Here is a 26,021-nt window from a genome sequence, read left to right on the forward strand (position 1 = left end):
AAACATTCCGTAGGTGTTAAGCGCCAAGATTGCGATGCGGCTCAGTCCACTTGGTAACTATAGAATTCAATACGTGGGCATCTTCTGAAGCGGCAGGAGAACGCATCGTGAAGGGCAGGTGGGGGTTGGGGGGAAGAGCTAAATTCAGCCTCCAGTAATTTTGCAAGCACATTTCGGACTTCTTTATCGGCGCCTCAGAGTTGTTAAACACTTCTTGCTTCCGGGTGATCAAAAGCAGTTCTGGGGTCTTGACCTCCCTCGCTTCAGGAATCTCAATCTGTATCGCCTGGTCTGCTGCGGGAGCCCTTTATGTCTGTTGCACCAGGAAGGGATTTTGGGCAGACCCACAAGGAAATAGGGAGGGGGTATCTCTGTGTGTTAAACCACAAGGGCCTAGGAGTTGCTGATCAGAAGGTCGGCGGTTCGAATCCCCGCGATGGGGTGAGCTCCCGTTGCTCGGTCCCTGCTCCTGCCAACCTAGCAGTTCGAAAGCACATCAGAGTGCAAGTAGATAAATAGGTACCGCTCCAGCGGGAAGGTAAACAGCGTTTCCATGCGCTGCTCTGGTTCGCCAGAAGCGGCTTAGTCATGCTGGCCACATGACCCGGAAGCTGTAGGCCGACTCCCTCGGCCAATAAAGCGAGAGGAGCACCGCAACCCCAGAGTCGGTCACAACTGGACCTAATGGTCAGGGGTCCCTTTACCTTTACCTTTTATGCTTTGGAATGGGCACACTGGAAATTTACCTGGGCCACAAACAGAATCCCTGATCTCTCGTTGCCATGGGTGCCTTCTGCCCCGTGGGGATCTGGTCTGGCCTGGCAGCTTCAGATAGGGGGAAAAAGAGGAAATAGAAGGGGCGTGGCTCTGTCTTGTCACTGAGAACCAGACGCTGCCTTCATAGGTGGGATCAGCTCATGTACCTGCCCAGGTGGGCCATACATGTGGGCACACAGCAGGCCAGCTGGTCCTGCTCATGAGGCCTCATCTTTAAAAGCTTGGCGGGAGGGGCGTGTCCACTATTGGGACGTCTTCTGTTTGGTTGTGAACCTCTTCCCTTGATCGTGTGCCTTGGAACCTCTACTTCTGGACTTTGCTGAGCCTGTACTGCTCTTAGCCGGAATGAAGATCTCTTCCTTGCTTGCAAGTAACAGCAGTGTTTGAAATGAGCCAGGCGCCTGGCGCATTTTGCACCTGGCTATCGACCACGTGAAGATGCCTGGGTGCCAGGATGTCCCAGCCTGACATCTCCACCATCTGGAGGTGCGTGCCTGGGGAATCCTTGGATCTGGACTGTTTTCACACACTAATACCCTTTCCCTTAGAATTCTATCCGTTCTTTTTTGTCTGCACAATGGGCATGAATTTCTGGACCCAAATGCTTTTTCTACGCAGACTGAGCAGCAGCAATCACCATTAAGAAAAAGAGGTCGGAATAGGCCAATGTCTCTGGATCAAGTGACTTTTCTTCTTTTAAGTTGTCACAGTTCTTAACCTAGCTCTAGGTCGCCACTTGAACTAGCCGGATGTTTAACTGAGAATCAATCACAGTCAGTCCATCATTTGAAAAAATAAGACTTGAGAGCAGTCTTGCCCCAAAATGGCTGCTAGACATTCTGTTTAGGCAGCTTTAACCTTGGTCTAAGGAGCTATTTGGCACCTAGCTTAGACATCTGAGTTTCTAACACTGAACAACAGCCACTGTCATTGTGTTTTGCGACGGCAGCCTGATGCTAGTCAGGGATAGTTCTTCATTTGTACGCCGAGGTCATCCCAGGTCATGGCTTAGGATGGGATGCACTGAGGCTGTTGGCTCCTCCCCCTGAAGCGCCATTTGGAACTTTGTAGTCTTCGCCATCCAGGCTCTTATTTTATACCTGGCTGTGGTTGATGGACCACTGAGTCCATCCACCCTGAGCTTCCGGGGACACCCACCCCAGAACCACACCGTCCTTTTGCTCCTATTGTTAAACAAGAGCCTCTGTTTGCCCCGAGACCACAGAACTCTGCAGCGGAGTGGGGTTTGCTCCTTGACACTCTTGCCTTCTTATCTCCTCCCAGGGGTGGTGGAAGCTTGCCTTCTGCACATGCTCAAGAGACGGGCAGCCGGCTTCCTGCGGACCGACAAGATCGCCGCCCTCTTCACCAAGGTCGGCAAGACGTACGACGTTGCCAGTGACGTGTGCAGGAAAGCCCAGGAGCTGCTGCAGCAGGTAGAAGGCAGGTGAGGGTTAAGGTCCGCCTCCGAAGGGAGTCCGCAGCTCAGTGACGAAACCTTGTTTTGCAGAATTTGCCCGTCCCTGAGTTAGATCTGCAGGGTTTTCATTTGAAAGACTGGAGCGTGTTGATTTCTGCACACTGCAAAGGGCTGGCGTCGGGGGGCATAGCTGTCAACTTTCAGATTTGAAAATAAGGGATCAGCAGCCTCACTTGTCCCGGGGACAGTTTACGGGATATCTAACAATCCGGGAAAGCAGCGGGAAACGGCGCTGGAATAAGGGAATTTCCCGCAAAAAAAGGGAAGGTTGACAGCTATGTTGTGGGGCGGTATCCTTGCGCAGCGGCCAAGGACCCCAGCACTCTCATGCCCCCCCCCCGGCCTTGATGCCAATTTGCAGGAGCACATTTTAACAGACTGGCTCCAGGCACGCATTGCAAGGCTAAGAGAGACCTTACTTGCACTCTTAAGAGGTCATCTCAGACAGGTTTTTCGGGTCCTTTTATTCCTTGCCCTGTTTAAATATTTGCTTCAGCTGTGCTGCCACATTTTGAACAAGTTTATATTTAAATAGCCCGTGTGGTGATGTGAAAAGGTTCCACGATGGCTATGCAGCAGATATTAAATCAGTGCCGAAAGGGGAGGGGGAGTGTTTATTTTAAAAACAAACAAACAAACATTTTATAACGTATATAAAATGGAGAGAACAACTCGTAACAGCAGACAGAAATCAAAAGGTGAAAAAAGAAAACTATAAAATAGGCACACAAAATGAGTACAGTCGCTCAGGTTTTAACACGGGGTTAAAATAACAAAATCCAAGTAAGGACTATCTGTATTATCAGATTATCAAGGATAGTTCCTGAATTGCTAAACTGGTGACAAGGGATGTCTTGAAAATGATGGTTGGGCATAAAAGAATGCCAAAGCATTTTAAAAAGTGTTCTAGTCCTTCCTAAAATCTCAAATTATGCATAATTTTCTCCATTATAGCTATATTCCATACCATTAGTTTTCCAGTATCATCAGTTTTGGACAACAATGGTTTATTTAGCAATATTTATCGTTTCTGTCAAAATCAAGCCATCCTTTGTTTTTGTGAATGCTCTAAGAGGCTACTCAAATTGGCAAGGTGTTATGGGGGGGGGGAGCTGATCTCTCTCGCACCCCTTCTCCTCTGAGACTTGTTCCGGTTTAACCCAGAATTCCCTGGGAACACACTGTTCTAGGTGCTGACTGTTTTGTCTGTGTTAGCCCAGACCCCAAAGGCATGACCCCCAAAAGTGCAAGTGTGCCCATGTGCACGCTCATACACAAACACCCACCCTCAAAAGAATCCATCTTTCTTTTTTCCCTTTTCAGGTCACCTTTAAGAAAGCTGGAGAATATAGTGAGGAGTTTCAGCTATCAGCCAGCGCCTCTTTCTCTCCTCAGGTTACTAGTTTATGTCAAGTGAGAATAAGGTGGGGTAGTCCAGCCTACAGCAATCTGGTGCCTTCTGGATGTTTAGGACTACAGCTCCCATCAGCCCCAGCTCCCAGGGACTGCTGGGAGTTGTAGTCCAGAGCATGCACCAGATTGCCAAAGGCTGAGCTAGACAAATAAGGGTTTTTATTTTCTTTCCCCATAGTCCGGCAGATTGAAGGAGGGAGCAAAAATGTTTCTGATGGATTATTTTTCTCCTCCTCCTTGCCACCCACCCCCCACATCCATCCTCTCCGGTTTAAACTAGTTTACTAATGTCAGTAAGGCTTGTTTTACTGCTAGCATGTTCTCCTATCAGCTGTTGCTTTGACACTCTTTCGAAAACAGACCAATTAGGCCTTCTGGTTTGGAAATGGTAGCTCCAGTCAACGCACAAGCACAAGGTGAACATAACAACATCACAAGTGTGGTTCAAACACCTGCCTAATGCTAGAACAGGGAGATATCCAATGGAGCCAAATGTCGGAGAATTCAGGGCAGCTCGAAGGAAGTTTATGGAGCGCATAAACTGTGGAACTCACTGCCACAGGAGGCGGGGATGGCCACCAGCTTGGAGGACTTCTGAAGGTGATTAGACGAAATCAGGGACAAGGCTGTCAATGGCTACCAGCCATTTATAGGTGCTCTTCCCCCAGAAGTGACCCCTTGGGGGAATGCAGGCCTTGCATTTGGGGTGGGCACAGAGTTGTCAGTCCCTCTCCAGACAAATTAAACCGTGTTTGCGATGAAGCTTTTAAACTCTCTCTTTTTTGAGAGTTTTTGGGCTTTCTTTATTTCTCTTTAGCAGGAGAAGTCAGCCGGCTGGCCAGGAATCCCTCAAGAGGCAGGCGTCCACCACGAGCAAAGCCCCTGCCCTGACCCCACAAGCCGTCAAGCACATCTGGGTTCGCACTGCTCTGATCGAAAGGGTGCTGGACAAGATTGTGCAGTACGTGGTGGACAACTGCAGGTAAGGGACGTGCCGGAGCTTGGCTTTGTTTTGTTTTCCAAAAGGGAAGAGCGCCACGAGTGGCACATGCTGTCGTTATAAAAAAGCTGTCAATGGCGGGGGGGGGGGGGGCTTTTTCAGCCTGAGGGCTGCATTCCTTTCTGGGCAACATTCCAGAGGCCATGTGCCACTAGTGGGCAGAGCAATGAATGGAGGCTCTCTCATCATTAGTAATAATTTTGATTTATTGCCCATCTTTTACCCTAAGACTCCAGAATGGACCATATTAATTTAAAAAGCAATGTTAAAAACAGTTAAAACAAATTAAATTCACAACTCGACTGAGTCCTTCTTTCTTTCTTTCTTTCTTTCTTTCTTTCTCATCTATCTAATCTGTATCTATCTATCTCTATCTATCCATCATCTGTCTGTTATATATCTATATCTATCTATCTATCTATAATATCTATATCTATATCTATATCTATATCTATATCTATATCTATATCTATATCTATATCTATATCTATCTATCCATCATCTGTCTATCATGTATCTATCTATATCTATCTATCTATCTATCTATCTATCTATCTATCTATCTATCATCATCTATCTATCTATCTATCTATCTATCATCATTATCTATCATCTATCTATCTATCTATCTATCTATCTATCATCTGTCTATCATCTATCTATATCTATCTATCTATCTATCTATCTATCTATCTATCTATCTATCTATATCTATCTATCTATCTATCTATCTATTTTATTTTCCTTTCTTCTGTTTCTTTTTTCCATCTTGCTTCTCTTCTCTTTGCTCCTGTTTCTTTTTAGATTAGATTTTTTTAAACACTTCTTTTATTCTGGCATTGGGCATAATCTTTGAGTATCAATAGCAGCACACCTGGAACTAGAGACGATGCTTTCTTTCTCACCGGTCGACGCAGAGCAGCTGGCTTCCGTTGCGCCAGTTCCCTTTCCATGTTAGCAATATGCATTAAAGAGAGGCTCCTGTGTGCTGTGCCCCCAAGTCTGTACGAACAAATGCTGATGCTGCCTCTTTCATTTTTGTAAAAAAATTGCCTTATGGGCAGCAGCCAAGGCAGGCCACCGAGTTGCAAAGGCAGCCCACGGCTTCTTTTTTTATAAACCAGGGAAATATTCCTGGGCGGTGGGAATGACATCAGCACTCTTAGGGGAAAGAGTGAGGACTCCTGTTCCCTCTAGTGGTGAAATGCCACCATTCCCACCATAGAATCAGAGGGATGTAGAATTGTAGACGGAAGGGGGGACACGGGTGGCGCTGTGGGTTAAACCACAGAGCCTAGGGCTTGCCGATCAGAAGGTCGGCGGTTCAAATCCCCGTGATGGGGTGAGCTCCCATTGCTCGGTCCCTGCTCCTGCCAACCTAGCAGTATGAAAGTACGTCAAAGTGCAAGTAGATAAATAGGTACCACTCCGGCGGGAAGGTAAACGGCGTTTCGGTGCGCTGCTCTGGTTCACCAGAAGCGGCTTAGTCATGCTGGCCACATGACCTGGAAGCTTACGCTGGCTCCCTCAGCCCATAGAGCGAGATGAGCGCCGCAACCCCAGAGTCTGCCACGACTGGACCTAATGGTCAGGGGTCACTTTACCTTTTAGACGGAAGGGACCCTGAGGATCGTCAGGTCCAACCACCTGCAATACAAGAATATGCAGGGATAGAGCCTGCAGCCTTGGCACTATCAGCATCCACGCTCTAAGCCAGGCATAGGCAACCTCGGCCCGCCAGATATTTTGGGACTACAACTCCCATGATCCTTAGCTAACAGGCCCAGTGGTCAGGGATGATGGGAATTGTAGTCCCAAAACATCCAGAGGGCTGAGGTTGCCTATGCCTGCTCTAAGCAGCTGAGCTAAGAAGTATGAGGGCAGACTGAGGTTGGTGGGGCAGACCTCCCATTTGCCGTAAGGCACCAGCCTCCACTCTGGCCTGGAGAACGCTGCCAGTCTGAGCAGGCAACCCTAGGCTCAAGGAGCAAATGCTTTGCCAGGGTATATAAGGCAGGGGCCCCTGTGTAAGAAAGCCAGCCCTGCTTTTTTTGTTTCAGGCTTCGCTCCTTTCAAAACGTGGCCTGTGTTTAAATAATAATAACCGGAAGAGCCTCTCTCTCCTCCGCACGGCAAACTTCATTAATGCCCGTGCTCCTTTTTTTCATTGAAAGATAAATGTTATTTTATCGCCGGTCGTTTTGTGTGGTTGCTCTCTTCCAGCAAATATTACGAGAGAGAAGCTCTGCTGGCAGATCCGGTCTGTGGGCCCATCTTGGCTTGCCTGCTGGGTGAGCATCTTTCAAATGTTATTTCTGTGTGCTTTGGAAGAGCGCTGTTTTGACAGTCCCCATGTGGTTCGCCAAAAAGGCGTTTGCACAGATGATGAACGTGAGTCAAGAAACGTGATGCTATTGCACCAAAGGAAGGAGCAAGGATTCGGGGAGAGGAAGGGAGAGGAGGTTTCGTGAAGCGATGGGCTCTATCTGAGGCACAGCTGAGCTTTTGGCATCAGCATCAACAATTTAAAAATCCCAATTTTCCTTTTCTGGTAAAAGAGGAGTGGGTTATATGTTCTATGGAGCTGGGTCTGGGGAACCTGTGACTCTCTAGACATCGTTGGACTCCAACTCCCATCAGCCCCAGGCAACATGGCCAGTGATTAGGGATGCTGGGAGTTGTAGTCCACTGCAGCTGAAGGGCACCACTATTAGCTGTCCCTGATATAAAGGCTGATAGGTATTTAAATCCTGTTTTGCCAAGGGCCAAGATGCTGGATTTGGCAGACATCCACAGGCAATTAGTTGTGTAATCTGAGGGCCACCACCGAGAAGCTCCTGCCACCCTGAAGAGTTTCCCTGAGCGAAAAGTAAAGATGTTGCTCTTCTGCCAGTGGAAATCTAGCAGTACCCAAATTTGAGATAACCTGGGAAACAATTTATTTGCCTGTTCCTTTAGACCAGGGATGAGGTCCTCCGGACGTCTTTGTACTCCAGATCCCCCCAGCCAAAGCCAGTATGGCCCAGTAGTCAAGGATGATGGGCGTTGGGAGTCCCACAACATCTGGAGCCCCCATCACTGGCTTAGATCTCTTTAGCTGAGGAGAAGCTACTGGCTTTCTTCCACCCCTGAGAAGGCAAAAGGAGTTTCCCAATTCCATTCTCTCTCTCTCTCTCTGGTCTGTTCTCAGTTGGACCCTGTGCCCTGGAATACACCAAGCTGAAAACAGCCGACCACTTCTGGACAGACCCCTCGGCCGACGAACTGGTCCAACGGCATCGCATCCACGGAGCCCACGGCCGGCAAGACTCTCCGTCCAAACGGCCAGCGTTAGGAGTGGGTCCTTTTTTCTCCCTGATGTGGCAGCGCAGCCTTTTCCATCCCATGGCCCTTCAGATGTTTTGGGGCTATAGCTTCCATCAGGCCCAGCCAGATGATGGGAGCTGAAGTCCAGAATATCTGGAAGGGTGTGGCCAACATGGTTATAACCTATTTAGGCTGCATGCCCACTGTATGTTTAGGGCACTTTTGAAGCACAGCTCTACCCCACGAATCCTTGGAAGTGTAGTTTGTTAAGGGCTCTGGGAATTGGATTTCTGTGGGTACGGGGGGGGGGCAAACTACGGTTCTCAGAATTATCTGGGGAGGGTGCGCTTGAAATGCAGTATGGAAGCATTGGGAGGAATTCAACTTTGTGCTACGTTGAACGTGCTTTCCGTGCGAGCTTTTCAGCTTGCCAGACAGAACAACCTCCCCCTGTGCAGTGTTCTGGGGTTTTGCCTGAGTCCTCTTGAGCTGATTTTGGGGCGCAGGGGAGGCACAGAGGGAGGAGAGTGGGGTGGGGTGGGAGTGGGAAGCCCATTGCAAAAGCAAAGGTTCTTGTGCAGGGCTTCCACCGATGGGACTCCTTAGGGGGCACCCACCCCTCAGACTGGAAATACTATAGAATCATTGAATTGTAGAACTGGAAGGGACTCTGAGGAATGTGCAGCTGTTCCATATAGGGATCAACCTGCAATATATATATATATATATATATATACATATATATATATATATATTCATTGAACTGAAAGTGATCCAAGGGGCCGTCCAGTCCAATTCCTGCAGGAGGCTTGTAGTGCCCTCATTCATAGGCTGTGCTTCTATGCAACAAGGGATTTTCTCCCCCCACAACAAAACTCCCCCCTCTGCAAGTATTGGGCTTACTTGAAGGAAAGTCACTTTTTGCATGTATAGGGAATTTTTTTAATGTTCGATGTTTTATTATGCTTTTATATTTGTTGGAAGCTGCCCAGAATTGCTGGTGTAACCAAATCAGATGGGTGGTATGCTATTCTTCTTCTCCTTTTTCTTCTTCTTCTTCTTCTTCTTCTTCTTCTTCTTCTTCTTCTTCTTCTTCTTCCAGAAGCATAAAACTGAACATTAAAATATAGCTGGACTTCTGAATACTCTTCCTTGGACAGTGAAGCCCATCAAAATCAGTAGGATTTCCTTCTGAGGAATTCAGATGGCGGCCTTGCTGCGAAATGCGGGGCTGTTCCTCTTTCGGAAATCTAATATGGGGCAAAGCTTTCCCCCACCCCAGAAAAGGGCACTTCTCTTTGGTGTCTTGTATCACCATTGCCCATTGAACCAGCATGACCACGGGGACAGGATCAGGCGATTGCTTGAGTCTTGTTCCTTGCTGTGCTCCCCCCCAAAAAAAGTTGTGGCAGCAAATGCGGATCGATATGAGGAGATCGTGCCCTTCAAAACTCCATTTGGGTTAGGGCAGAGTTTCTCAAACTTGGGTCCTCAGCTGTTTTTGGACTACAGTTCCCATCATCCCTGCTAGCAAGGGATGATGGGAGTTGTAGTCCAAAAACCAACAGGAGACCCAAGCTTGGGAAACTCTGGGCCAAGGAATAACCACAACTTAACAATGAAAATATAATTAATGTGAGGCCGCCTATCTCAACAAAGCAGGTTAATCACAGTTGCCCATTGCAGCCAACGCAACGGTATCCTTACGTGTCCCCCCCCCCCCCCAGATACGGAAACGGCACTCCAGCGGAAGCATGTCGGAGGATCGCTTTGCTGCCTCGGCTAGGGATTACGTCGAGTCGTTGCACCAGAATTCCCGGACGCACTTGCTGTATGGAAAGAACAACGTCCTGGTTCAGCCCGTAAGTGCTTGGATCGTGTGGCGTGGGGCCGAGGAGCACATCTGCCTGGGGTGACGTTTCATATTGGTGTTAGAAAGAGGAAACCGTGCCAGGAATCCTGCTTCTGTTCCCAGCCCCCATACAGATCCTGCCCCCCGTCTTGCGTGAGCTAGAGGGGTAGGGGGGCTTGTATCTCAGCTGCTGCTTCCTCCCCTAAGGTGAAGAGAAAGAAGCAGCTGAGATACATTCCATACTGAGATATACAGTGGAACCTTGGTTCTTGAACTTAATCCATTCCGGAAGTCCGTTCGACTCCCAAAACCATTCTAAAACCAAGGCACAGTTTCCAATTGGCTGCAGGAGCTGCGTCGGACGTTTGGCTTCCGACAAACGTTCGAAAACTGGAACACTTACTTCCGGGTTTTCAGCGTTTGGAAGCCAATTTGTTCATCAACTAAGCCATTCAAGAACCAGGATTCCACTGTATCAGCATATCGCGTATTTAGCTACTGATATATCGCAATGCTGAAAACCAGATGTTACCCAGCCCTGCTGTACCTTTAAAGCAGTATCATACCCCTTTAAGCAGCTGGGCCTTCACCCAAATAACTCTCCACGGGAATCTCTGGGAATTGTAGCTCTGGGAGGGGAATAGGGGCTTCCTTGCAACTCTCAGCACCCTCAACAAACTACAGTTCCCAGGATTCTCTAGGGGCAGGCCGTGAGTGTCCAGAGTGGTATGATACTGCTTTAAATGTGCAGTGCAGATGAACCCAAGTTTAAGTCACTTCTAGCCTGTCGCCTTGATAATCCCAACAATGTACTGAAGGAGAGAAAAGAGTCTGGCGAGGGGTATATATTAATTCACCTCGTTTGCCAATATCACGATCTCTCCAGAATCTTGGCTGTTAAGTGCATCATCACAAGCCAGCTGGGGACATGTGCCGCTTCACGTCAGAATTAAAAGGTATGAAGTGGACACTGACAAGGGAATTCATTTAAAGACATGAGTCACAAACAGGACAGAGAGGGTTGGAAGCATTGTGATGAGTCACCAATTCATGCAAGTCAATGAAGGGAAGACCAGAATGTTGGCTTCATTTACATCTAGGTACCTGGGTCAAGGAGACCCCGGCTTTGACATCACACGTCTCCTATTTTTTCCTCTCCCTCGCTCTCTGTCCCTTTGCTGTGCTCAACAGGACATCTCGCAGCCTTACTCATCCTTCACAGCTGCCTAGAAGCTGGCTGTGCATTCAAAGTTGAGGACAAACAACAGAGAAATGTTATACCTCCCTCTCTCCTAACAATAGAATTGGTGGGACATCTATGGAAGCTGGATGTTGGGAGATTCAGGACTGATGAAATAAAGTCCTTCTTCGCACAGTCAGGGCATAGTTAAATTGCGGGACTCTCTCCCAGAGGAGGCAGCGATGACTAATGGCTTGGATGGCGTTAATAGAAGATTAAATCAATTCTTGGAGGAAAATGTTCTAGTGCTATGAGAGAGGGAGCAAAAGACTTTTCTCTGCTTGCTTTCTGATTTGCAGCCCAGGGCCTCACCTGCTCCCAGTTTCTTTCCAGTTCAAAGCCGTGCTGTTGAAAGGTTTGAGGCCCTTTGGGGATGGGATGTGCAGAAGCAGTGTCCCTAATAATCATAATATTATAATAATTTATTATCTATTCCCTGCTCATCTGGTTTCCCCAGCCACTCTGGTCGGCTCCCAACAGAATATGAAAGCACAATAGAACATCAAACGTTAAAAACTTCCCTAAGCAGGGCTGCCTTCAGAAGTCTTCTAAAAGTCAGATAGTTGTTTATTTCCTTGACATCTGATGGGAGGGCGTTCCACAGGGTGGGTGCCACTACCAAGAAGACCCTCTGCCTGGTTCCTTGTAACCTCACTTCTTGCAGGGAGGGAACTGCCAGAAGACCCTTGGAGCTGGACCTCAGTGTCTGGGCTGACCAGGGCTCTTCTCGTTTTTGCAGTGCACAACGTTGCTCTCTTTCTCCTACATTTGTCCTAAACCGTTTCCTCTCCTTATTATTTGGCTGGCTTCCCAAACAGAAAGATGACATGGAGGCCATCCCGGGCTACCTCTCTCTCCACCAGTCGGCCGATTCCCTGACTCTGAAATGGACGCCGAACCAGCTCATGAACGGGACACTGGGGGACTCGGAGCTTGAGAAAAGGTAAGACGCAGTAGTGGCCCTTGCGACTGCTGAGTGTAAGAAAGAAGTCTGGCAGGCGGGGGGCTGGCTGAGGGCAGACTGGGCTTGTTTGAGGCAAGCGCCCCATTCGCTGTAATGCACCAGTGGGGAACCTCAGGCCTGGGAGGGGAGTGCAGATGTGGTCCTCCCGGGGCTCTCTCCCTGGCTGTCACAGACTGGCTGGACACCTAGGAACGCTGAAAGGAACCAGCTGGGGAAACCCCCAAGGGAAGAAGACTCAGAGCCCAGGGAGTGGTGGTGGGCTGACAATGAGGGAGAAGACTGGGAAGAGGAGGTGGTTTCGGAAGATGAGGGGTATCAGGGCTTAGTGAGCGGGGAGAATCGGTGGCAGAGGGAAGTCTAGAATCAGAGGCAGAAGCTGAAGCAGGAGAAGACAAGAGGCAGAGGGGAGTCTGGCTGGTGAAGAGACCCTGGTGTCTCTCCTTCCTGTTGCAACAAGCTCCCCTTCCCATTGGTCTCCCAGAAGAGGGCTGAAATGGGTGGAGCAGTGGCAGGCTACATGCAGGCACAGTCTCTGATTGCTTGGGGAAGGTCCTGGAGAGGAGGAGACATAAACAGGTGTGGGGAGGTGGAGGCCTTTAGTCTCTGATTTTCATGGAGTAAGACTACTAGGAATGAGCTGCTTGATCTCCTGCCAAGTCTGGGAAGATCGTGCTTTTGCTAATAAAGAGATAACTTCAGCTTTGAATGGTGTGATTTACTGCTGGGTCGCACTTTGACACAGGCCTTCAGATCTCTTTGCAGGCCACACCCCTCCCTGGCTCTGCTTTGTTGCTCCCCAGGCTAGGATGTGTCTTTGAACCCTGATACTGCCTCTTTCTCACCTGGGCAGAGGGCAGAGAGGGGCATGTGCAAAACCCCTCTAGCCCCAAAGCAGGTGCTTTGTGCTGATACTAATTTTGTGTGTTGTGCGTTGCCTTGACAAAAGCTTGGATTATTAGCCAATCAATCAAACAGTAATTAAACAAGTATCTGAAGAAGTGTGCATGCACACGAAAGCTTATACCCAGAACAAACTTACTTGTTCTCTAAGGTGCTACTGGACAATTTTTTATTTTTTTTTAGTAATTAAACAAATTTATGTTGGGTTGACAGGGCCTTGAAGAAATGATCACCTCTTGTATTTCTGTTTGTTTATCTTATTACATGCGTTCAGCATCTACTGGGACTATGCCTTGATTGTGCCATTTAGCCAAATTGTGTGCATCCACTGCCATCAGCAACGTAAGTATCATACACCCTTTGTCATGGGGAATCTGGGACCTTCCAGAGGGTTTCTGGACCATATGAACTTTCTCTGGTCAGTATGCAGATTCTCCAAGAACCATGCCACCTTTTCCAATTTCTTGTTCAGCAGTGTGCAATCTGCACTCCTCAGGCTGCTGCTGGTCCGCTGCCTAATCTTACACGGCCCACAACACACCTTCCTATTGACTGGAGAAAATGCATATTGCCCAGAGATGTACAAAATTCAGTCACAATATGCACATCATTGAGGGCGAGAGGTGGGGTCTTGTTGTCTGGGCAGCCCAGGACCTCCATACACACTGCCCAGGCTTGCACCCCGTGGAGGTCAAACGCTTATGCACATTCTCCAAGACTTGTTGGGGATTATGCACAATGACAAGAGAATGTACAAAATTCAGTCGCAATATGCACGTTCTCCAAAGCCTTTTGGGGATTATGAATATTGACCAGGAAATGTGATTCATGGAAAGATTATGTGCACATTCTCCCTGAGGCCTGGTAGGAATGTGCACAATGGCCAGGTTTTCCCCCCACATTAACCACTCTACTTAGATTCCTTTTGACTTATGTAAACAGAGCTAACATTGAGGCATATTCATTCCTGCAGCAGAGCGAGGGGGGACGTTGGTTCTGGTGAGTCAAGATGGCATCCAGCGGCCCCCGCTTCACTTCCCGCCTGGCGGACACCTCCTTGCCTTCCTTTCTTGCCTTGAAAATGGCCTTCTGCCCCGTGGACAGTTGGAGCCTCCACTGTGGTCCCAGCAGGGAAAGGTGAGACCTCTAGCCTGGCAAATAACGCCTTCCATATGGACCTGACAGGACAGTAATGGGTAACCTCCGGCCCTTGTGATGTCACTGGACTCCAGTTCCCATCAGCCACAGCAGCCAGCAAGGCCGATGGAGAGGGATGATGGGAGTTGTAGTCCAGCAGCATCTGTAGAGTCACAGGCTCCCCATCTATCAGCGGCACCTGTAGGGATCCATGCAGAGAGTCCCCATAAGCTGTGTGAGGTGCTTTGCAGCCCCAGCAATCAACTCCCTGTTGGGCCTTCAAAGCTTGCTTATACCTGCACTGTTTAATTTCAAGCAGCAATCGATAGGTGGGCGGCCCCATCGACCTGCCCAGTTCCCCACTCTGCTGTGTCCAATCAGGGTCTCTCTTCCAGTCTCGACCAACCATATGCTTACCAGCTCTCGACGGCTATGTACCTCACCCAACCAACTAGTACTCGGTTATATTTCATGAAGGGGGAGGTTGTATTTTGGCAAGCAGCTGCTGAGAACTGCTCCACTGTAGGGTGGAGCGCTGCTGCTTGGGAGCCAGCCACCCAGCTGTGCCCTTTTACAGGCTATCCAGTCCAGTCCACCACCCGCAGTTAGCCACTTTGGACTGTTTGAGGATGCGATCGGCAAACCCCAGGATATCCAAGCCTTCCCAGACCTTTGTGTGTTCGTGTGTGTGTGTGTGGGGGGGGTGCCATTATGGCTATATAACGGATGGCACGCCCTTGTTGCACATCAAAAATAGCCAGAGCCAGGATTTGAAGACAAAAAATCGAAATTTCAAATAGACATTATAGAAAGTAAGTCTAAACTACTTTCAAAAATGTATAATCTCCTATTAGAATGGAATACAAAAGACGAACTTATAAAAGAGGCTATGATAAAATGGGCTATTGATCTAGGACACAACATAGACTATGATGTATGGGCCAAACTCTGGAATCAGAGTATAAAATTCACCGCTTGTTCTGCCTTAAAAGAGAATGTTATGAAGATGGTCTATTGTTGGTATCTTACTCGCACCAAATTGGCAAAAATGTACAGAACTAGTAATAAAACTTGCTGGAAATGCAAGGAAAAGGATGGCGACTTCTTTCATATGTGGTGGTCATGTAATAAATTAAAAGAGTTCTGGGAATCGATTTATAACGAGTTTAAAAAGATGTTTAAGTATAGCTTTCCCAAAAAGCCGGAAGAATTCTTGCTAGGTTTGGTGGGAGAAGATATTAAGAAGACTGATCAAAGATTATATTTGTACGCAACAACAGCAGCTAGAGTTCTGATAGCTCAAAAGTGGAAGCTACAGGAGATGCCGACAATAGGAGAATGGCAGATAAAGCTGGTTGAATACGCTGAGATGGCTAAATTGACACACAGAATTCGCAATCAGGAGGAGACAAAGTACCCAAAAGAATGGTGTAAATTTTTGATCTATATAAGTGAGAACTGTGCAAATTTGAAAACTTTGGCAGGATTGAAGTAAATCTTATGTCATGTTGTAATATCTAATCAAAGAAACTGTGAACTATAGAATAGAATAGGAAAACTGATGGAAGGGAAGGACGGAAGTCAACAGCTCTACGGAGCATAAGTAGGATATATGTAATAAGATTTGATGTTTTACTGGTGTTGGTGGTTTTACTGGTGTTGGTGGGTGTTGGTGGGTGATCTTAAATCTCAATAAAAATTATTAAAAAAAAAAAAAATACCCAGAGCAACATAGACCATTCCTCCTTCTTCATGAGAGGCCAAAAAGAGCCCTGCTAGATTGCACCAAAGTGCCATCTAAGCTAGAAGCCTATTCTCATAGTGGCCAGCCGAATGCTCTTCAGAAGCCCCCAGTCAGGCCTTGAAGGTTATATTGCCCTCTCCGATAGTTGTAGCTCCTTGGCAACTGGTACTCACTGATAGACTGCCTCTGAACATGGAGGTTTCATCTTAGCCATTGATAAAGAGACTGCCCTGCTCCATTTGCCACCTCTTCCGGCTATTGACTTCCACATCTTTCAAGGAAGTCCTCCTTTGGCCTGCCCTGGATTTACTGCTTTGTCGGGTAACCCCTGAGATCTAGTGTCATGAGAGAGGGGTTTAGAACTCTCTACTACAGCCTCTCTCTGAGTCACATCCTGTTGGATTGCCCTGTTTTACATTGTAGGGCAAAGTTTTCCCCAAACTCCGGAAACGGAACACCCACAACAGGTCTGTGGATCTCGAAGAAATGCCAGTGGCTATGGAGACGGCTGCAGATTACGTCTTCAGGATCATTTACCCAGGCCATAGGCATGACAACAGTAAGAACCTCCTTTGTTTTGATTTTTCATTTTACGTAGATGACGGTAATTTCTTTGGTAGCGGCGACATTGGGGATTTCCTTGAAGTTTTTAATCTTATTTAGAACATTTGCACCGTGCCTTTTTGACTTAAATTGCCCTCGAGGCAACGTAAAAATAGATCACACCATAAAATACAGCGCCGTTAAAAAATAATAATTAATGAACTACCATCGGGGTCAGGGGTGGGGAACCTGTGGCCTTCTATTCTTATATCAATTTTATTAAGAGTTTTCAACATATGATACAATAAAAACCCAATTAGTCTAAAAAAAGAGATAGAGAGACTTACCAGCAAATTGGCATTGCATTTGATTTTCCATGAGAAATTCTCACGTACAGAAAATTGTGAGTTGCAGCATTCAATGCAGTCATTGGCAGCATGCGTCTCTCTTTTTAAAAATAAAAATAAAATAAAATGGAAGGATCGACCACAGGGAATGAGAACCTGCAACCCTCCAGACGCAGAAGGACTCCCAAAACCAACAGTCCCAGCCAGCATGGTTAGTGACTAGGGGTGATGGGAGTTGTAGTCCAATGATTCATCATGCCATGGATGTGTTAGCTGAGATTCCTGCATTGCAGGGGGTTGGTCTAAAGGACGTCATGGTCCCTTCCAACTCTACAAATCTGTGATTCTGGAAGGTTGTTTGTGTCATTGAGGGTGGGGGGATGAATACAATTGTGTGCAGTCTTCCTTGACTGGCTGAGTAGGCAAGCCATCTTTCGACAACTTTTGGAAGCACCAACCCCAGTTGTTGCGCCGTTCATGCTCAGCTCTTAGTGATGGATGAATGGGCCTTTGGTTGGAAGGTGGCCTTCCTACCAATCCATGATGTCAGAATCTTGTGTTTGCCCCCTTGTGGAGGGGAGGACCCAGTTCCCTTTGCTTCAGACATGTCCTTTCAAAGCTTGACTGGTGGATCCCAATGCCCGTTTTGTTTTTCTTATTCCTCTTTCACTATTTTCTTTGAGCAGTAACTATTAACTACCACCACTTAGCTGCCAGCCGCTCTGCCTCCGTCGACGATGACGAGGACGACGAAGACAAGCTGCACGCAATGCTATCCATGATCTGCAATCGGAACCTCACAGATCCTAAAAGGATGAAAGGTTTTTATCCTTCTCCCCCCGCAACCCCACTCCCTCTTCATCCCCACCCCCTGGCAGCTCCAGAGCAAAACATACTTTCTCACACTTGCACGCAACGTGCAACGGTGCTGGCATTGCTGCAGCCTTGATGTGCCTCCTTCCGGGTCAGAGGAATTGCAAGGAGGCCGTCTTGGAAAAGGGAAACCTAAGAGACCAGTGGCTCTTTTGTCCCCTGTTTCCATTAGTCACTAACTCCTTTCTCTTCTCTGCTTAGATCAGTGGTTCTCAACCTGTGGGTCCCCAGATGTTGTTGGACTACAACCCCCATCATCCCTGAGCTCTGGCCTTGCTAGCTAGGGGTGATGGGAGTTGTAGTTCAACAACATCTGGGGACTTACAGGTTGAGAAAGGCTGGCTTAGATGGTAGTCTGCACTCAGTACTCAGGAACCTTGAACCAGAAAAGCTTGAAGACATGGCTGTCCACAGTGGGGTGGCAGTGAAGAAGGGGGTAGTTGCCCCCATCCTGCTGGGCAACCCATAATCCCTACAATCCCAGTTTTCATTTTTTAAAACAAGGTTTCTCGCATTTGTCGAACCTGAGATGACAGGCAAAATGTCTGTGTTTGTTTCTAATTTCTTTAGAGAGCAACTTGCCTGTTCCTTCCTTTTTCATTATGTTACGTTGTTATGTTATGTTATGTTATGTTATGTTATGTTATGTTATGTTATGTTATGTTATGTTATGTTATGTTATGTTATGTTATGTTATGTTATGTTTGTAGGGTTTACTTTGCTGTCCCCACATCTGCCCCTCCAAATTTCTGCCCATGCCTCTAAGGTGGTGTGTGCAAAGGCCTCTTCAGGCAGACAAGGGAACTGCGGGTGTAACATCAGGCCTCTTGATTGGCAGCCTATGTGAAGCTTCTAGATTGGTCAGGCCTGATATAAATATTCAAAGTCGAGTCTTTTTTGCGGGTCGAATGCCTTTTCTCGTACCAGCATTACTCAAACCCCAGGCTTATACTGTAGGCAGTGAAGCTGCAACCCTCCAGATGGACTCCCAACCAGCGTAGCAAACGATGGGAGTTGTAGCACATCAAGATCTGGAGGGACACAAGCTTCCCACCCCTGCCAAAGATGGTGGCACGCAGGTCTCCAGTTTCCACTCCAGGAAAACCATTGCTAAAGTCTGTGGGTCGTAAATCCTTTGACCCACTGAGTCTGCTGCAACGGCCCTGCAATAAATCTGAATTTATTGCCACTCCAACAACCTTCAATGGCGCCCACAAGCTTCCACTCGCACGCTGCCACTCTTCTCAGTTGCCGGATAATAGCAGAGTTCACACGCAGCGTAACATGGCTTGCCTGTGTCGACATAGTGTCTTCAATAACTCAGCTTGGCACCAGTGCTTCTATTCTAACACTCTTTATTTAGAAGCATAACAAACAGAAAAGAAAACCTACAGAATCTAGCTGCGTGTTCGCAGCTTTCTGTCTCTAACAAAAACAAAACTACCTTGCCCATGTTCTGAGATAGACTGCTCTCCAGAGAGAGCTCAGCCCCCACAGAGCACAGATCAAAGGGAAATGCCCGGATCATGTGGGCAGTGCACCCAGTTAATAAGAACGCTTTTGGAGTGTTAACTCTTGACTGTCCAGAACCATAACAACCATTACCGCATGTCTGAATCTGTCCACAGTCGGGCTCCGACAACTGGTATCTGGGCGGATGCAAAACGGTGAAGAAGGCAATTGGGGTGCCAGATCAAAGCCCGAGCCTCTGTCCTCCCATCCTATTCCAACACGGATGGAGGACCATTTGTAACCTGAGGGCCTCATTCACCTCTGGGAAGCCTTCTGGGGGCCAAATGCTCGTGGTGGGCATGGCTAGAGGTAAAAGGGGGTGGAGCGACAGGCAGTCATTCTACCTGTTGTACAGTGGGCTAGTTTCTACAGATATACCCTCCTGCATGCAGGCAAGTAATAGGCATGGTCAAGAGTTCGAAGACACATCCCAGCCAGGCAGAAAACACACAGGGGTGATGTGTGTCACCCCTGATGTAGGGTCAGTGAAGGGTGTGGCCTGGCTTGAGTTCTCATGGCCGAACGGAGAAGCTTGGAGGGCCCCATTTCTCTCCCCCCTGCCCCACTCCCAGGACTGAGGTTGCTTTGGACTCCTATGGCCTGGTGCTTTGTCACTCCAGCGCACTCGGTCAGCAACATTTGCTGTCTGGATGAGCAAGCAGGGAAGGGCATGGAATCATAGAATTGTAGAGTTGGAAGAGACCCCGAGGGTCATCTAGTCCAACCCCCGTGTGCACCTACATGTCAATAGCTCCACACACCTGCATGCATGTGTGCAAGAGCCTCGTGGCATCCAGAACGCACACCCTCCATAGGGCTGAGGGTGGGGCACTCCAAAACGCCCGAAAAGTAGCAATATTGGCAGCCAGGGCTGCCATACTTGCACCCCTTCTTAAATTGACTTGGGTTATTCTTTGTTTTGTCCTGCAGGCTTTCTATGGCCACTTTGCACATCTCTCTTTGGAGAGAGGAAAATGCGGGATATAAATCTGATTGCAAACAAGCAAAATAAATATTTTTTTAAAAGAAATTCCCCCAGTCTCTCTCTCTCTCTCTCTCTCTCATAAATAAATAAATAAATCTATAGTGTCAGGAACATGATTTCTTAGGGATAAAGGGAAGAAAATCCATTCACATATAAAATTAGCATGTCAGGAAGAAGACTAAGTCTCCCTGACTTCCTAGTTTTCAGTGTACGGGGAATGTTTATAGAGGAGCCCAGTGCACACTGGAAATGATGGGACAGAAGGCAAAGAGCCCAACAGTAGGTGGCGCCAGAGCCAATGACAGGCAGAGCCAACTCATGCTAGTTTTGTCTCCCTCCTCTTCCCTGCTACAAGAGGCAATACTGGGACCAAGGATGAGAAAACTGTCAGGTTGTTCTGCCAAGCAATGCACATTACTTAAGCAGATGCCGTAAGACCTTGAAGTCCAGAGTCTCTCCTTACCCAGCCTACCCCTGGCGCCTTGACCATTCCTCTGAACAGCATAATGACAGCACTCTTGCACCCGCCTCGCTCTCCATTTTGCTTTTGAGTTCCTTGCCACCCCCTTTTGACATTTCTTGCATGCGGCTGAAAATCTGGCCATTGATCAGGAAGATTTGCGGAAACCCGATTTAAAACAAAAACAAAAAGCAAAAACAAACAGAAATGAGCTCTCGTTTCTGAAGATGCTGTTCACTCTAATTCTTCACCAGTTCTGGTACCTTTCATCTGAATTCTTAGGTTCTGTGGGGTTCACCTTAAAAGGATATGGTTTCTTTTAATCAATAAAGACCTTCCAAAGCTGTCTTTTTCTTGTCTTGTGGAGGGGTGGGGGGAGAAGGGGAGGAAAAACCCAAACCACACTCCCCACCCCTTTAAGATTGGTTGGCCAAATGGATTTGGGGTGGGGGAAGTTGCCATAAATACTGGCTTGTTCAGCTCCTTCCTGAAGAATTAAGGTGAAGAGCATTTTTTATCCTCCCTGCTCGCTTTTGCTTTAATGGAGTTTGGCTTCTATAGCATGAACATAACATCTCTCTCTCTCTTCTTTTTTTTGGATAATACTAACCGCATTCTCCGATCCAACCCATATGCCTTTCTGTTAACACTTTCTGTTGCAATAATAGCTGAATCCATTAACTGCTCTAACCCCACCTTGAAACAGGCCACTTTTTGGAAACGTGAATACACGCTGTGTCGGCTAGCCAAGTTGCATGTTTTGGAGTTCCTCCTCCGTTCTTATTTTCTAACCCTTTCCTGCCAAAATCTGAAAGCGCAGCCGTGGGGAGATAACCTCGCCAACCCGCATCTTGCTTGCATGTTTTCGGTACGGCTGCCTGGTTTGGGCCCAAGCCATTTGCCTTAATGGACATCATGGATGAGCTGACAGCCAGTTGTTTATGAAAGGCATCATCCGGTTTAAAAAGAGGGAGGGAAAATAAAGGGGTGGCGGTTCTCCAGCCTGGTGCCCTCCAGATGCCACAGACTACAACTCCCATCATCCCCGACTACGAGCCATCTGACTGCGGATGATGGGAGTTGTAGTCCAACACACCTGGAAGGCACCATGCTGACTCTCTGTGGCTTACGGAATCAGGGTCGCAATGTTTTCTTTTTCTTTTTCTAGCTATATTTGCCCCAAATGGAGCAAAACAGAAGCAGGGAGGAATCAAAGTGTTGCAACTTGTTGGTGTTGGTCAGGGGTGTATCGGAGGGGAAGCACACTGCAAATCTTTGCAGCATATTTCTCCTCTTCCCTCCCCTCCAAATCTCAGCCCAAAGGACGCTCCGAGGCTTCATATAGCGCTAAATATTTCTCCCTCTCCCCCACCTCCCCTCCATTTCTCTCTTTTGCCTAGATATCGGCGACACGTCAGAGATGCAGGGGTTTGGGGCCAGCTTGTTGTCATGGCAACTGGACCCGTGCAGCCAGGGGTCCTCCTGCCTCTCGTGCTCCACCGGAAGCTCCCCTTACGACGTTCCCAGCTGCTGCACCTGCATCCACGACAGGTGAAATGAACTGCCCATCTGTTGACCTTGCTTTTGGGGGGGCTCTCTGTGTTAGTGCAAATATCAAAGAATAAGTGCATTTCAGTTTGCATACGGCTGTGGGAAGTGCAGATTTTACAGATCTGTGCTTTAAGTGCGTACTGAATTTACCGTATTTTTCGCTCTATAAGATGCACTAGACCACAAGACGCACCTAGTTTTTGGAGGAGGAAAACAAGAAAAAAAATATTCTGAATCTCAGAAGCCAGAACAACAAGAGGGATCGCTGTGCAGCGAAAGCAGCGATCCCTCTTGCTGTTCTGGCTTCTGGGATAGCTGCGCAGCCTGCATTCGCTCCATAAGACGCACACACATTTCCCCTTACTTTTTAAGAGGGAAAAAGTGAGTCGTATAGAGCAAAAAATACGGTAATCTCTCCTCCATCCCTCATTGCTAGCGTGCACGGTTTGGCGGCAATCGCGTGATTGACGAGGGTTAATTCACGAAACTGTTGAGAACACAGAAAAACAAAATTAGTGTAATCAGCACTGTCTCTGTGCTTTCTTTTCAACCTCACTGTTTACAACACACACACCTCCAGTGATAAACTCAGGAGCTACACCATGCATCTGATGAAGCAGACTGTAATCTACGAAAGCTTATGCCAGGCTGTTGAGACGTTTCTTCTAAAAATAAATTTTAACATGTGCATTTGTCAGTTTAAAGCCTTTGGATATTTCTTTCAACAGGACCCCTCTAAAAATGTTATGCCAAAGCATGAAGAAACAGATTATTTCCAGAGCCTTCTATGGATGTAAGTACCGTATTTTGCGCCCCATAGGATGCACCGGCCCATAGGACGCACCTAGTTTTTTTTTTGGGGGGGGGGAAATAAAGGGGGAAAAAATTATTCCCCCCCCCCCCAGGTGCGGGGCTGGAAGAGCCAGGTCGGGGAACAGCGGGAAGGCGCGCTCCGCCTCCCCGCTGTCCCCCGAGCTTGTGGGGCTGGCGATGGGGAGAAGTGCGCTGAGCCCGGGACTGCAGGCACCTCTGCGCAACCCTCGGAGCCGGTCTCCCGAGGGTTGCGCAGAGCTTCCTGAAGCCTGGAGAGCGAGAGGGGTCAGTGCGCACCGATCCCTCTCGCTCTCCAGGCTTCAGCGAAAGCCTGCATTCGCCCCATAGGACGCACACACATTTCCCCTTCATTTTTGGAGGGGAAAAAGTGCGTCCTATAGGGCGAAAAATACGGTAAATGTTTGCAAGTGGGGGGGGGGGGTTGTAAGTCCGCTGTCCCAATTGAGATGTATCGTGTTTTGCTTGGAAATAAGTCTTCCGATGTTTGAAAGAGACTCCTCTTTCTCTCTCAGAGCTACAATTCCTAGAGGACCCCAGGGATTAATGGTTAAACCGCTCTAGGAATTGTAGCTCTGTGAGGGGAACAGGTACCAATGGAAAGTTCTCTCCTGGAGCGAATAACATGCTGGGTCATGGGGTGATATTCAAGGGTGATATTTAGGGGAGCAGATAGTGCTGTGGTCTAAACCACTGAGCCTCTTGGTCTTGTCATTCAGAAGGCTGACAGTTTGAATTGACATGATGGGGTGAGCTCCCATTGCTCTGTCTCAGCTTCTACCAACCTAGCAGTTTGAAAGCATACCAGTGCAAGTAGATAAATAGGTACCACTGCGGTGGGAAGGTAAACGGCGTTTCTGTGTACTCTGGTTTCCGTCACGGTGTCCCGTTGCGCCAGAAGTGGTTTAGTCATGCTGGCCACATGGCCCAGAAAGCTGTCTGTGGACAAACGCCAGCTCCCTCAGCCTGAAAGCAAGATGAGCGCCGCACCCCATAGTTGCCTTTGACTGGACTTAACCATCCAGGGGTCCTTTACTTTTACCTTTGCCTTTTTATTCAGTGGTACTGCAATGCATAGAGAAGGGTCTTAAAAGCCCTTCCCCTCTTAAATCGACAACAATGGGATATCAGCTCTGCCCAAGGCATGAGGGATAACAGCAACAGCCAGGGGAAAGAAAGACATAACATCTTACAGGGCCAGGAAGAAACACCACGGACAGAATAATTGCCATACACTGGAAGAACAAGGATTTAGTTTTGAGTTCCTCACTTGTAGTTGTAGAAATCATTTAATGTGTCCACACGAATAGAAGTTTATTAATATTGCAGGTGTTGTATGAGGGATTATGATGATGACCGGAATGTAATTGAAATTAATAAGATTTTGGAACGCAGAAATAAAGAAAATCATTAAACCATCTAATCCAGCATTTGCGGGGGGGGGCACTTTATCTAAATTATATAATTCAGTATTTGAACGATTGATATTAATAATTGTATTATAAATTTGTATTGTTAAAATGAGGCTATTATTGGACTGTAATTGAAAACTAATAAAATTATTATTAAAGGGGGAGGAATTAAAAGCCCTTCTCCTGCCCCATGTACTGTGGTTCATATCCTGGGTGGGGAAGGAGTTACAACCCTCACCCTGGTTCACTGTGGTCCTTAACCGGCATCTGGGGAAAGGATCAAAACCCTCCCCCTTTTCTGTGCCCTCCTGTGTCCTTTAACATGCATGGGGAAAGAGTTGCAACCCTCCCCTTACAGCACACTGTGGTCCTTACCTGAATGGGGAAAGGGTTACAATTCTCCCCCTCTCCATGCGCTGTGGTCCATACCTGCACGTCGGAAGGGTTAACCCCCATATGGCGCCCTACAGTCCTTAACCTGCACTGGGGGAAATTGTTAAAACCCTCACCACCACCCCCATACACCAGATCCTGCCCTTTTAAAGAACTGTCTAAAAAGCGTGTGAAGCACTCATAAAGTGGCAGGTCGTTCAGTTCTCCACTAACCATCCTTTTCTTTCTCCTCCCCCTCGAACTCAGGGCTCGCCTACTGCCGCCACCTGTCCACCGTCCGGACGCACCTGTCTGCCCTGGTAAGCCACACCATCATCCCTCCGGACAAACCCACGAGTGCCGCGGGGGGACTGACGAAAGAGGTCTGGAGCAAATATCAGAAGGACAAGAAGGTAGGAGGCCGCCCTCTGTACTGATCGATTTTATAGTAATGCTCTGCTGCTTGATATAATAAGAATCTCAAGCATGCGCACACAGAAACACACCATATGTAGTGCACATGCGCACAAATAGCTTTCCCCTCTTTCCATTCTGTCCATCTATCTATAAAATCAGGTGTGGGGAGACTTTAACTCTAAGGGCCACTTTCCCTTGCAGACAGTTTGGAAGCGGCCAACGACCACCGGCTTATTGATCTATTTCGTAAAATTTATACACACCCAATTGTAAACAACAACAACAACCCAGAAAACTTCAAACTGGCTTAGACAGCCTTAAAAGGGAAGTAGATAAATCCACAGAGTGGGAGGAGGGCTCTGATGATGAGTCCCACCTTGACAGCAGAAATCGAACTTCCATGAGCCATGGCAGTGTACCTCTGAGCATCAGTTGCCGGGGGAGAAGACGTCGATGGCATGAAAGGTCTGTTGCTTCTGTGCCCTGCTCTCGGGCTCTGGCTGGCCACCAAAGGAAACGGCAGTGGGCGGATTTTGTTGTCATCTGATCTGGCAGGATTCCCCTGGTCTTAGCTGGAAGATTCTGGCCCATGGTGTCCTGAGTCGAAATGCTAACCCATAAGGCTCCTAGTCCTCCGGCAGATTCTCTGAAATCAATTTGCTTAAATAGCCCTGAGCCCATTGAAGATGCACTTGATGATAACAGGCCATTAAGAAACCATTATGAGATGCAATCAGGTTAAGTGTTGATGGGTTCGCTGCCCCCCCTTTTTTATTATGTTGCTGAATCAGATTAAGACCCATCTTCTCTTGTATATTGTTTTCTATCAGATGCTTCATGATGCTCCCAAGGAAGGCAGGAAAATGATAGCCCCAGACAGCCAGGAGTGGAAGAGAGCCTCCGCC

At 47.8% G+C, this 26,021-nt stretch overlaps 1 protein-coding gene across 8 annotated transcripts in view; it reads left to right on the forward strand.

Annotated features, from left to right (window-relative positions):
- The window catches only part of SGSM2 (small G protein signaling modulator 2), an 81,928-nt gene that overhangs the window by 39,959 nt on the left and 15,948 nt on the right, over nt 1–26,021 (forward strand). For 2 of the 8 annotated variants that reach the window (XM_080982825.1, XM_080982820.1), the window contains exons 3-16: nt 2,062–2,224; nt 3,581–3,652; nt 4,488–4,652; nt 6,894–6,961; nt 7,861–8,006; nt 9,704–9,838; nt 11,887–12,011; nt 13,207–13,274; nt 13,906–14,069; nt 16,237–16,372; nt 17,390–17,524; nt 21,934–22,084; nt 22,813–22,877; nt 24,967–25,112. In XM_080982825.1, the coding sequence (XP_080838951.1) occupies nt 2,062–2,224; nt 3,581–3,652; nt 4,488–4,652; nt 6,894–6,961; nt 7,861–8,006; nt 9,704–9,838; nt 11,887–12,011; nt 13,207–13,274; nt 13,906–14,069; nt 16,237–16,372; nt 17,390–17,524; nt 21,934–22,084; nt 22,813–22,877; nt 24,967–25,112 (1,739 nt within the window). The remainder of the gene's footprint in view (nt 1–2,061; nt 2,225–3,580; nt 3,653–4,487; nt 4,653–6,893; nt 6,962–7,860; nt 8,007–9,703; nt 9,839–11,886; nt 12,012–13,206; nt 13,275–13,905; nt 14,070–16,236; nt 16,373–17,389; nt 17,525–21,933; nt 22,085–22,812; nt 22,878–24,966; nt 25,113–26,021) is intronic. The other 6 variants (XM_080982822.1, XM_080982821.1, XM_080982826.1 and 3 more) reach the window with 6 other exon arrangements.

This window comes from Podarcis pityusensis, assembly GCF_964106645.2.
Source record: "Podarcis pityusensis genome assembly, chromosome: 15".
Lineage (NCBI taxonomy): Eukaryota > Metazoa > Chordata > Lepidosauria > Squamata > Lacertidae > Podarcis > Podarcis pityusensis.